The 13,238-nt window shown below is 40.7% G+C and overlaps 1 protein-coding gene across 2 annotated transcripts in view; it reads right to left on the reverse strand.

Moving 5' to 3' along the window:
• Positions 1–13,238, reverse strand: part of LOC130930468 (uncharacterized) — a 48,994-nt gene that overhangs the window by 32,658 nt on the left and 3,098 nt on the right. The window contains exons 4-29 of one of the 2 annotated variants that reach the window (XM_057858441.1): positions 12,612–12,713; positions 12,142–12,289; positions 11,284–11,573; positions 10,602–10,703; positions 10,216–10,366; positions 9,860–10,140; positions 8,882–8,989; positions 8,543–8,687; positions 8,187–8,470; positions 8,005–8,106; positions 7,635–7,785; positions 7,277–7,563; positions 6,607–6,708; positions 6,225–6,375; positions 5,869–6,149; positions 4,892–4,999; positions 4,553–4,697; positions 4,185–4,480; positions 3,495–3,596; positions 3,113–3,263; positions 2,760–3,037; positions 1,837–1,944; positions 1,506–1,650; positions 1,138–1,433; positions 451–552; positions 65–215 (exon numbers count right to left, since the gene is read on the reverse strand). In XM_057858441.1, the coding sequence (XP_057714424.1) occupies positions 65–215; positions 451–552; positions 1,138–1,433; positions 1,506–1,650; positions 1,837–1,944; positions 2,760–3,037; positions 3,113–3,263; positions 3,495–3,596; positions 4,185–4,480; positions 4,553–4,697; positions 4,892–4,999; positions 5,869–6,149; positions 6,225–6,375; positions 6,607–6,708; positions 7,277–7,563; positions 7,635–7,785; positions 8,005–8,106; positions 8,187–8,470; positions 8,543–8,687; positions 8,882–8,989; positions 9,860–10,140; positions 10,216–10,366; positions 10,602–10,703; positions 11,284–11,573; positions 12,142–12,289; positions 12,612–12,713 (4,567 nt within the window). The remainder of the gene's footprint in view (positions 1–64; positions 216–450; positions 553–1,137; positions 1,434–1,505; positions 1,651–1,836; positions 1,945–2,759; positions 3,038–3,112; positions 3,264–3,494; positions 3,597–4,184; positions 4,481–4,552; positions 4,698–4,891; positions 5,000–5,868; positions 6,150–6,224; positions 6,376–6,606; positions 6,709–7,276; positions 7,564–7,634; positions 7,786–8,004; positions 8,107–8,186; positions 8,471–8,542; positions 8,688–8,881; positions 8,990–9,859; positions 10,141–10,215; positions 10,367–10,601; positions 10,704–11,283; positions 11,574–12,141; positions 12,290–12,611; positions 12,714–13,238) is intronic. The other variant, XM_057858440.1, reaches the window with a different exon arrangement.

The raw sequence follows: 13,238 nt of genomic DNA on the forward strand, positions 1-13,238 counted from the left end.
CATGACTGTTTTACACACTAGTGTGTCCACCTTTACACACGAATCCCTGAAACAATTCACCAACCGTTAGTATTGTTCACTGTGACAGTTCCCAGGACAACAATGGCCGTGGTCCCATCCCGCGTCTCGCCCCTCATACTTGTGTTAACATTTGGAATAGTAAATTCACATTGGGACTGGTTCTCATTCAGTACGGAGCGCGCCACAATTGTGCTCTGTGAGTGGGGTGAAGAAAGAAGAAGGAAGTGTACAATAAGCTGTAAACATTGCAGTAACAACAAAAATTCACGGCCATTAATGTTCAATCGATTTTGATGAGAGGGACTCGCATTGATCATTCACTGCTAGCCCTCCATGTTTAAAAATGATTGGCCATCCATCAAATCCATTTAGCATCATATCATCACACAAGACATTTTAGGACCGAAAAATAAAGAAAAGAATGCTTACCCTCGTATTATTTTGCAGACTACCATTCGGAAATCTCATCGCGGTTTCGAAAAAAAATCCCCCAGTGCTATTGCTTCCACAGATATACAGCTGGGTGTTCCCCTGTGTTTCCGTGAAGACCAAAATGTTAATTAATGTTCACCAACATACGAACATAAAAGTAATTATTTGCAAGAGTGGCTCTGTGTGTAAATCCAATCATTTGATTTAATGGGGAAAAGTTATGATTTTTTGCAACTCTACAACGGCCTCTTTGTATTTTGGATTAACAAAATTCATTTCCTACTGTTGATGGTGGTAGACGCCCATTAATTTTGACTGGATTGGTTGCACTCAATGTCAATGACATCAAATGAGTGAAAAAAAAAGGAAAAAAAATATTTTCAGCATTTTGGGGCTTCTTTCTACCCAAAGTTCCAAAATTTCAACAATGTGAGCCTGAATAGATGTATGTTTAATTGTACCCTGTGATTGGCTGGCAGCCATTTCAGGGTGTACCATGCCTCCTGCCTATAATTAGCTATGATAGGTGCTAGCACCTCTGAGACCCTCGTGAGGACACGTGGTAAAGAAGATGAATGAATAAAACTGCAAATCTGACTAATGTGTGGTCATCATATACTCTAGATAATTTGCATAAAACCTTCCCACCAGTGATCGAATTTAGAGAGCCTGGTTTCCTCTCACCTGCATGAAATCCTGTGTGAGTCCAAAGGCGATTGCTGTACTGTTTGCGCTGAAGTTCCCACTCAATCCGACAGTCAGGTTGAAGGGGGCCATAGAGGGGCTTGCATTCAAGGACGAAAACAAGCAGGTTTGGTTGTTTACTGGGTTGCAGTCTTCTGGTGTTTCCAGACACAGGACGTCCATGCCACAGCCATCCCTGGTGAGGTTTAACTCAGGAACGATCGAACCGTCAGCGTTAGGGTTTGTGATGTCTAACGGTCCGCTGTCTAATTCGACGTTGAAGGCACCTATATCATCTGCAGAATGGAAGTGAGGTGAGAAATGTCTTTGTCATCATTATGGTCAGCAGGTTCTATCATTTCACTTACCACCCTCAATTGATCCTGTTCCCACTGAGACATTGAAGGTATTGGAAGTCTGCCTTGTGCGAAGCCTGTTGCTGCCTAGGTTAACGATGGTGAAGGTACATTGGATGGACGAGCTGTTCACGAAGCTGCAGAGATCAACGATCTCCTGAGAAGGCAGAGATAGAAAAGACAAAGCATAAAGAGTTTGATTCAAACGAATGGTCAATGAAGGCTTGACATGCCTGTATCTTGTGACTAACTAGAAATTCAAATGTAAGGCTTCTGACCGTCACATACGCAACTTACTCCAACCTTTGGTAGCTAGCAATGAAGTATTAAGTGGTCGCCTCACCTCTTTGGACTCACTGAGCATCATGTTGGTATTGTTTCTGACCAGTGTTCTGAACACAAGTTCGTTGTTAGTGATGTTTCTACCACAGACATAAACATTGGTGATGTCCTGAAAATAGAGACACAAAAAGGCATCAGTGGGTAGCCCTGAATTCTTGTCAGTCATACAGATTGATGAAATCCTAAGACAAATACAGTTAGTGGATAGGTGGAGAGGGGCTGATTTTTCTGACGCCCTGATGGTCTTTGTATTTGGGATTCACAAAATTCAGACTTTTCAATTTGTTTCTGGTATGATGACATTTTTCTGATGAACTTCATTTCAATTATTCTACAATAAAACTGTGACTTTGACTGTGATAGACTGCGATAGAGATCCAAGCCAAGTTTTTTCTCACTGATGCATTTTCAAATTTATTCAGTTGTTTAAGGTGACCTACTGCAATTGTAATAGATCATGATAGCATGGTCCCAATTAAAAAAAAAATCCCACATTTTTGCAAAACCAAGACAGGTTATTTTGTATTTGGGGATTTAAAAAATCAATAATGAAAAAAAAATTAATTGCATTTGATAAGATGTTTTCAAAGCATTACTCTAATTCTACTGTGAAGTTTACAGTAAAAAGTAATAATAGAATGCCAGATTTTTGGTAGACTGAAGAACCCTTTTTTGGGTTTTGGATTCTCAAATGTAGATTTTTTATGGGCGGACAATATTTTTCTATCAAAACACTTATATTGTTTGTAATTACAGTAAATGAAGCTTCCACATTTTTTAATTCACCAATATTTGATTCCATTTGATGGCCTTTTTGTATTCACAAAATGCCCATAAATTCCTATGAATCTTAATGGTAAATTAACATTTTTCTGAAAATTCCTCAATCTCGGCCTATTCAGAACAGCTTCTGGCCTGTCTTACCGGCGCATCACTCTGTGTGAGTCCCAGGGCAATGTATGTGGAACCGGAGGAGTCTCCGTCCAGCTCCACCGTGACGCTCAAATTTCCGTTTTCGCTGGTGTTCAAAGACGAGAATAAACAATTGGGATCCTGGGGGTTGCAGTTTGCTGGGCTCTCGATGCACAGTTTGTCAATTCCACAAGTCATATTGTTGATGTCTTTTGGAAGAATTATGCCATTAGCTTCGGTGAGGTTGACCCGACTGCTGATCAGCTGTTCCATGAAGCCCTCGATCTCATCTGAAGAAAAACATGAGTGTTTTACACACTAGTGTGTCTACCTTTACACACGAATCCCTGAAACAATTCACCAACCGTTAGTATTGTTCACTGTGACAGTTCCCAGGACAACAATGGCCGTGGTCCCATCCCGCGTCTCGCCCCTCATACTTGTGTTAACATTTGGAATAGTAAATTCACATTGGGACTGGTTCTCATTCAGTACGGAGCGCGCCACAATTGTGCTCTGTGAGTGGGGTGAAGAAAGAAGAAGGAAGTGTACAATAAGCTGTAAACATTGCAGAAACAACAAAAATTCACGGCCATTAATGTTCAATCGATTTTGATGAGAGTCGCACTGATCATTCACTGCTAGCCCTCCATGTTTGAAATTGATTGGCCATCCATCAAATCCATTTAACATTATATCATCACACAAGACATTTTAGGACCGAAAAATAAAGAAAAGAATGCTTACCCTCGTATTATTTTGCAGACTACCATTCGGGAATCTCATCGCGGTTTCGAAAAAAAATTCCCCCGCGCTGTTGCTTCCACAGATATACAGCTGGGTGTTCCCCTGTGTTTCCGTGAAGACCAAAATGTTAATTAATGTTCACCAACATACGAACATAAAAGTAATTATTTGCAAGAGTGGCTCTGTGTGTAAATCCAATCATTTGATTTAATGGTGAAAAGTGATGTTTTTTTGCAACTCTACAACGGCCTCTTTGTATTTTGGATTAACAAAATTCATTTCCTGCTGTTGATGGTGGTGGTAGACGCCCAATAATTTTGACTGGATTGGATGCACTCAATGTCAATGACATCAAATGAGTGAAAAAAAAAGAAAATAAATTATTCTCAGCATTTTGGGGCTTCTTTCTACCCAAAGTTCCAAAATTTCAACAATGTGAGCCTGAATAGTGGTATGTTTCATTGTACCCTGTGATTGGCTGGCAGCCATTTCAGGGTGTACCATGCCTCCTGCCAATAATTAGCTGTGATAGTTGCTAGCACCTATGCGACCCTCGTGAGGACACGTGGTAAAGAAGATGAATGAATAAAACTGCAAATCTGACTAATGTGTGGTCATCATATACTCAAGATAATTTGCATTAAACCTTCCCACCAGTGATCGAATTTAGAGAGCCTGGTTGCCTCTCACCTGATTGAAATTCTGTGTGAGTCCAAAGGCGATTGCTGTACTGTTTGCGCTGAAATTCCCACTCAATCCGACAGTCAGGTTGAAGGGAGCCATAGAGGAGCTTGCATCCAAGGACGAAAACAAGCAGGTTTGGTTGTTTACTGGGTTGCAGTCTTCTGGTGTTTCCAGACACAGGACGTCCATGCCACAGCCATCCCTGGTGATGTTTAACTCAGGAATGATCGAACCGTCAGCGTTAGCGTTTGTGATGTCTAACGTTCCGCTGTCTAATTGGGCGGTGAAGGCACCTATATCATCTGCAGAACGGAAGTGAGGTGAGAAATGTCTTTGTCATCATCATGGCCAGCAGATTTAAACATCTCACTTACCACCGTCAATTGTTCCATTTCCCACCGAGACACTGAAGCTATTGGAAGTCTGCCTTGTGCTAAGCCTGTTGCTGCCTAGGTTAACGATGGTGAAGGTACATTGGATGGACGAGCTGTTCACGAAGCTGCAGAGATCAACGATCTCCTGAGAAGGCAGAGATAGAAAAGACAAAGCACAAAGAGTTTAGTTCAGATGAATGGCCAATGAAGGCTTGACATGCTTGTAACTTGTGACTAACTAGAAATTCAAATGTAAGACTTTTGATCGTCACATAAGTGACTTACTCTAACCTCTGGTGGCTAGCAATGAAGTATGTGGAAATAAAGTAGAAGCCTCACCTCAGTGGAGTCACTGAGCATCATGTTGTTATTGTTTAAGACCAGTGTTCGGAACACAAATTCGTTGTTACTGCCGTTTCTACCACAGACAAAAAGATTGGTGATGTCCTGAAAATTGAGACACAAAAAGGCATCGGTGGGTAGTCCTGGATTCTCGTCAGTCATACAGATTGATGAAATCCTACGACAAATACAATTAGTGGGTTGGGGGAGAGGGGCTGATTTTTCTGACGCCCTGGATGGTCTTTGTATTTGGGATTCACAATATTCAGACATTTCAGTTTGTTGATGGCAACATTTTTCTGATGAAGTTCTACTTCATTTGGAAATATTTTACAATAAAACTCATCGACTGTGACAGAATGCGATAGACGTACAAGCCATTTGCATTGGGGAGGATAGCAGCTATTATACAATGAATGATCACTGCCAGCCCCTCACAGTAGAAACCTCTTTTTTCTCACTGGCGTATTTTCAAAGGGCATCAATTATTTAAGGTGGCCTAGTATAGTTGTAATATATCATGATGCAATGGTCCCAATTAAAAAAAAATAAATTTAAAAAATCCCACATTTTTGCAAAACCAAGACAGGTTATTTTGAATTTGGGGATTGTTAAAAAAAAGCAATGATAAAAACATCTATTGCAATGATAAGAATATTTTCAAGGCATTACCCTAATTGGAACGTGAAGTTTATATTAAAAAGTAATAACAGACTGCCAGATATTTGGTAGACCGAAGAACCCTTTTTTGGGCTTTGGAATCTCAAATGTAGATTTTTATGGGCTGATAATATTTATATATTAAAATGCTGATATTGTTTGGAAGTATCCACATTTTCTAATTCACCAATTTTTGATTCCGTTGGATGGCTTTTTTTTTTTCGATTCACAATATGCATCTTAATGGAAAATTAGGCTTTTTCTCACAACCTCTGAATCGCGGCCTATTCAGAACAGGTTCTGGCCTGTCTTACCGGCGCATCACTCTGTGTGAGTCCCAAGGCAATGTATCCTGAACCGGAGGAGTCTCCGTCCAGCTCCACCGTGACGTTCAAATTTCCGCTCATGACGTTGGTGTTCAAAGACGAGAATAAACAATTGGAAGCCTGTGGGTTGCAGTTTGCTGGGCTCTCGATGCACAGTTTGTCAATTCCACAAGTCATATTGTTGATGTCTTTTGGAAGAATTATGCCATTGGCTTCGGTGAGGTTGACCCGACTGCTGATCAGCTGTTCCATGAAGCCCTCGATCTCATCTGAAGAAAAACATGACTGTTTTACACACTAGTGTGTCCACCTTTACACACAAATCCCTGAAACAATTCACCAACCGTTAGTATTGTTCACTGTGACAGTTCCCAGGACAACAATGGCCGTGGTCCCATCCCGCGTCTCGCCCCTCACACTTGTGTTAACATTTGGAATAGTAAATTCACATTGGGACTGGTTCTCATTCAGTACGGAGCGCGCCACAATTGTGCTCTGTGAGTGGGGTGAAGAAAGAAGAAGGAAGTGTACAATAAGCTGTAAACATTGCAGAAACAACAAAGATTCACGGCCATTAATGTTCAATCGATTTTGATGAGAGTCGCACTGATCATTCACTGCTAGCCCTCCATGTTTGAAATTGATTGGCCATCCATCAAATCCATTTAACATTATATCATCACACAAGACATTTTAGGACCGAAAAATAAAGAAAAGAATGCTTACCCTCGTATTATTTTGCAGACTACCATTCGGGAATCTCATCGCGGTTTCGAAAAAAAATTCCCCCGCGCTGTTGCTTCCACAGATATACAGCTGGGTGTTCCCCTGTGTTTCCGTGAAGACCAAAATGTTAATTAATGTTCACCAACATACGAACATAAAAGTAATTATTTGCAAGAGTGGCTCTGTGTGTAAATCCAATCATTTGATTTAATGGTGAAAAGTGATGATTTTTTGCAACTCTACAACGGCCTCTTTGTATTTTGGATTAACAAAATTCATTTCCTGCTGTTGATGGTGGTGGTAGACGCCCAATAATTTTGACTGGATTGGATGCACTCAATGTCAATGACATCAAATGAGTGAAAAAAAAAGAAAATAAATTATTCTCAGCATTTTGGGGCTTCTTTCTACCCAAAGTTCCAAAATTTCAACAATGTGAGCCTGAATAGTGGTATGTTTCATTGTACCCTGTGATTGGCTGGCAGCCATTTCAGGGTGCACCATGCCTCCTGCCTATAATTAGCTGCGACCCTCGTGAGGACATGTGGTAAAGAAGATGGATTAATAAAAACTGCAAATCTGACTAATGTGTGGTCATCATATACTCTAGATAATGTGCATAAAACCTTCCCACCAGTGATCGAATTTAGAGAGCCTGGTTTCCTCTCACCTGCATGAAATTCTGTGTGAGTCCAAAGGCGATTGCTGTACTCTTTGCGCTGAAGTTCCCACTCAATCCGACAGTCAGGTTGAAGGGGGCCATAGAGGAACTTGCATTCAAGGACGAAAACAAGCAGGTTTGGTTGTTTACTGGGTTGCAGTCTTCTGGTGTTTCCAGACACTGGACGTCCATGCCGCAGCCTTCACGGGTGATATTCAAGGGTTCTATGACTGTGCCCATAACGTCGGTGAGGTTCACCCTTATGTTCAGAAGGGATATGAATTCAATGGGCAAACCTGAAAAATGACAACAGAGGATGAGACCTCCCTTAGCGAAACTTCTTCCAATTAAGTGTCTTTTTACTTACCGGTAGTTTCATTCAGTGTTCCGTTTGCTAGAGTGACATCTGCGACACTTCCGTCGGTCTGCCTGGTTGAAACGCCACCTAAGTTCAGGATGTCAAACTGGCATTGGATTGATCTCCCATCAAAATCGGTGATCACATTGCTCGTCATAGGCTGTGGATAAAGGGTGGTTGTTCAGTACATACGTTTGCCAACATTTTGTTAATTTAGTAACAATTAGCAGGAACATCTTGACTTTAGATTGTAGCAAGTTTCCAACACTGCTAGGGGATTGTCCTCTCAAAATTGAAGAGACTCACTCCAGAAACTTGGATGGCATATTTGTCTAGTACAGTTTTAGAACGGACAAATAAAAACACGAAAAAACCTCACCGAGTTAACCATAGTAAAGGCTCCGTTTGTGTTGTTTCTACTCAATGTCTGAAAGCGATTTCCATTAGCAGATGCTCCACAGACGAAAACTGAGCTTGAGCCCTGTGGACAAATAAAGGAAAAACTTGTGATCAACACTTGAGTCTTGCACTTTCTGGTTCTGATCTGAGAGTGCGACTGACCACGGATGCATTCGGGGCCAGTGCGAGTGCAAAGAATCCTGTGGAATATCCTCTAAGTCTGACAGTCATGTTGAAGGCATCGTTCACTATAGTGCTGGTGTTGCTCGACATGAATTGACACATGTTGTCTACTAAGGGGTCGCAGTTAGATGGTGTTGACAGACACAAGTTGGTTTCATTGCAGCCTTCCCTGGTAATGTTTAACTCAGAGTCAGCGTCAGCGCTAGCGTCCGTGATGTCTATCAGTCCGGTGATAAATTGAGGGTCGAAGGAACCTATAACACCTGCAGAACGGAAGCGAGGTGAGAAATATCTTTGTCATCATCATGGCCAGCAGGTTGTAGCATCTCACTTACCACCTTCAATTGTTCCATTTCCCACAGAGACATTGAATCTAGTGGAAGACTGCCTGGTGCTAACTATGTTGCTGCCTGGGTTAACGATGGTGAAGGTACATTGGATAGACGTCGTGTTCACGAAGCTGCAGAGATTATCGATCTCCTGAAAAGGCAGAGATAGAAAAGAGAAAGCATGAAGAGTTTAATTCAAATGAAAGGCCAATGAAGGCTTGACATGCGTGTAACTTGTGACTAGCTAGAAATTCGAATGTAAGACTTTTGACTGTCACATAAGTGATTTACTCTAACCTCTGGTAGCTAGCAATGAAATATGTAGAAATAAAGTAGAAGCCTTACCTCATCGATGTTACTGAGCATCATGTTGGTATTGTTTAAGACCAGTGTTTGGAACACAAATTCGTTGTTAGTGCCATTTCTACCACAGACATAAAGATTGGTCATGTCCTGAAAATTAAGACACAAAAAAGGCATCAGTGGGTAGTGCTGGATTTTTGTCAGTCGTACAGATTGATGAAATCCTATGACAAATACAATTGGTGGGCGAGGGCAGATTTTTCTGATGCCCCGAATGGTGTTTGTATTTGGAATTCTAAATATTCAGACATTTCAATTTGTTGATGGCAACATTTTTCTGATAAAGTTCTACTTCATTTGGAAGTATTTTACAATAAACGTCATTGACTGTGATAGACTGCGATAGACGTCCAAGCCATTTGCATTGGGGAGGATAGCAGCTATCATTCAGTGAATGATCACTGCCAGCCCCTCACAGTAAAAGCATCTTTTTTCTCATTGGTGCATTTTTAAAGGGCATCAATTATTTAAGGTGCCCTAGTGTAGTTGTAAGATATCATGATACAATGGTCCCAATTAAAAAAAAAAAAATCCCACATTTTTGCGAAACCAAGACAGGTTATTTTGTATTTTTTGTAAAAAAAAAAAAAAAAAAAAAAAAAAAAGTAATAGTAAAAATATCAATAGCATTTGAAAAGAATATTTTCAAGGCAATAATTGTAATGTGAAGTTTACATTAAAAAGTAATCATAGAATGCCAGATTTTTGGTAGACTGAAGAACCCTTTTTTGTGAATTGGAATCTCAAATGTAGATTTTTTATGGGCTGATAATATTTTTCCATTAAAACACTGATATTGTTTCCAATTGTATGAAGTATACACATTTTTCAATTCACCAATTTTTGATTCCGTTTGATGGCTTTTTTTGTATTCACAAAACGCATCTTAATGGAAAATGACCCTTTTTCTCACAACCTCTGAATCCCAGCCTTGTCAGAACAGCTTCTGGCATGCCTCACCTGCGCATCACTCCGTGTGAGTCCCAAAGCAATGTATCCGGAACCGGAGGAGTCTCCGTCCAGCTCCACCGTGACGTTCAAATTTCCGCTCATGACGTTGGTGTTCAAAGACGAGAATAAACAATTGGAAGCCTGTGGGTTGCAGTTTGCTGGACTCTCGATACACAGTTTGTCAACTCCACAAGTCATACTGTTGATGTCTTTTGGAAGAATTGTGCCATTAGCTTCGGTGAGGTTGACCCGACTGCTGATCAGCTGTTCCATGAAGCCCTCGCTCATATCTGAAGAAAACCATGAGTGTTTTACACACTGGTGTGTTCACCCTTACACATGAATCCTTGAATCAATTCACCAACCGGTAGTACTGTTCACTGTGACAGTTCCCAGGACAACAATGGCCGTGGTCCCATCCCGCGTCTCGCCCCTCATACTTGTGTTAACATTTGGAATTGTAAATTCACATTGGGACTGGTTCTCATTCAGTACGGAGCGCGCCAGCATTGTGTTCTGTGAGTGGGATGAAGAAAGATGAAGGACGTGTACAATAAGCTGTAAACATTGCAGAAACAACAAAAATTCACGGCCATTAATGTTCAATCGATTTTGATGAGAGGGACTCGCATTGATCATTCACTGCTAGCCCTCCATGTTTGAAATTGATTGGCCATCCATCAAATCCATTTAACATTATATCATCACACAAGGCATTTTAGGACCGAAAAATAAAGAAAAGAATGCTTACCCTCGTATTTCTTTGCAGACTACCATTCGGGAATCTCATTGCAGTTTCGAAAAAAAATCCCCCAGTCCTATTGCTTCCACAGATATACAGCTGGGTGTTCCCCTGTGTTTCCGTGAAGACCAAAATGTTAATTAATGTTCACCAACAAATGAACATAAAAGTGATTATTTGTAAAAGTGGCTGTGTGTAAATCCAATCATATGATTTTATGATAAAAATTTTGGCAATTCTAGAAAGGCCTCTACGCATTTTGAATTCACAAAATTAATTTCCTGCGCTGATGGTGGTAGGCGCCATTTTTGACTGGATTGGACACCCTTCATGTCAATGGCAGCAAATAAGTTAAAAAAAAAAAAAAAAACCAACAACAAAATATTCTCATTATTTTGCGGTTTCTTTATACACAAAGTTCCCAAAATTCGACAATGTGAGCCTGAGTGGTTGTATGTTTAATTGTACTCTGTGATTGGCTGGCAACCATTTCAGGGCGTACCATGCCTCCTGCCTATGGTTAGCTGTGATAGGTGCTCGCACCTCTGCGACCCTCGTGAGGGTACACAGTCAAGAAGACGAATGTATAAAACGGCAAATCTGACTAATGTGTGGTCATCATATACTCTAGATAATTTGCATAAAACCTTCCCACCAGTGATCGAATTTAGAGAGCCTGGTTTCCTCTCACCTGCATGAAATTCTGTGTGAGTCCAAAGGCGATTGCTGTACTGTTTGCGCTGAAGTTCCCACTCAATCCGACAGTCAGGTTGAAGGGGGCCATAGAGGAGCTTGCATTCAAGGACGAAAACAAGCAGGTTTGGTTGTTTACTGGGTTGCAGTCTTCTGGTGTTTCCAGACACTGGACGTCCATGCCGCAGCCTTCACGGGTGATATTCAAGGGTTCCATGACTGTGCCCATAACGTCGGTGAGGTTCACACGACCGAAGTTTTGATTAAGCGTGAAGTTCGCGGCCGTGTCTGAAATGGGCAGAATACTGAGTTTAGACATGTTGGGTGTACGCTAACATGCATTTGTCCCTTGGCTTGCATCTTGATGTGACAACAGGACAATGTATCAGCATATTGATCCGTCTTTTAGCTACTAAAGACTAACTCCTGTTAATTCCCATGAGTTGCTTTTAACTTATTAGTCATATTCATTCAATCATCACTGCCAACTCTTCCAGTCCAAATGGATTGGACATCTATCATCTTCAATGGCAGCCAATAAGTTCAGATTGACAAAATGTGGAACCCCCTGATTTTCTACTGTGTGGCATCAATATATGTATGACTTATACTTCCCACAAATTAATTCCCTTCAAATAATTTCTGGAATATTCAGAAATTAATACACTGAATTTGTCAACTGGAGAACGTGCTTCTTTGGGTATAAGGTACTGATGACATAAACCTATTTGAAGCCTCCTGCATGGCGTGGTCCAGATTCCGACGTTTTTTAGGAACCCATTTGATGGATTACAGGTGTCAATGAAGCCACATCCTTTAAATTACCTCTTACCCTCCCAAAAAGCGCACTACTTACTGTTCATATTAAAATATACTCTGCCCAGTACGACGACAGCTGTGGTCCCGTCCAGCATCTCATTCATCATGCTTGTATTGACATTTGGAATGATAAATTCACATTGGGTATTGTTGTCATTCAACTGGTTGCGGATTTGAGTCGTATTCTGAGAGTAAGGAAAGAAGAAGGTACGGATAAATTAAGGTGTCAGTTTTGAAAAAAAAAAAAAAAAAAAGTTGCGGCCTTAAAGACCACTCCAGAAAAAAATGACAAAACACACACAAAAAAAACACAACTGCCAAGATGAATTCATATTGTTCTAGAACTAGGCTGTTGCCGTTCTGCTGCCATGTTTTGCTGGAGTTGACACAGGATCAGTTTTGAAGAAAAGGAACACTGTCTCATCACTTGCTAATTCGTCATATGAGTTTAGCATGATTTCATCACAAGACATTTCAGGACAGAGGAATATAGGAATAGAGGCTTACCCTCTCATTTGATTCCAGGCTACCATTAGGGTATCTTGTCACGGTGGCGAATAAAAATCCCCCTGTGCTATTGCGTCCACAGATAAACAGCTGGGTGTTCTCCTGTGTGGCAGCAAAGACCAAAATGTGAATTCATGTTCACCAACACACTGACCTAATAGTGAACATTTGCGAGAGGGGCTGTGTGTAATTCCAATCATTTGCTCATGTGCTCTTGCGTGTGGTTCTGAATTCCGGCTACTGTAGGAAGGCCTCTTTGCTTTTTGGATTCAAAAATTCATTTCCTGTCACTGACAGAGGTAAATGCACAATCATTTTAACTATATTAGATGTCCATCACCATCAATGGCAGCAAAAGAGTAAAACATTTGGAGTCTTCATTCTACCCAAAGTTTCCAAAATGTGACATAATGTGATTTTTATTAGGAGCTAGAAATATTCCCTCCTAGAAATTCTCAATTTCAAAAATGTTCCAAATTTGACAAATGTTTTTGCATTTATTTATTTTAAATTAGACTACACATCTAACTAAATGCCTAGATGTACGATTTCTAACATGTGGTGGTAATAAACTCCATACAATTTGCATAAATTCTTCCAACTAGTGATGGGATTTACCAAGCCTGA

The sequence above is a fragment of the Corythoichthys intestinalis genome, chromosome 14, assembly GCF_030265065.1.
Source record: "Corythoichthys intestinalis isolate RoL2023-P3 chromosome 14, ASM3026506v1, whole genome shotgun sequence".
Classification (NCBI taxonomy): domain Eukaryota; kingdom Metazoa; phylum Chordata; class Actinopteri; order Syngnathiformes; family Syngnathidae; genus Corythoichthys; species Corythoichthys intestinalis.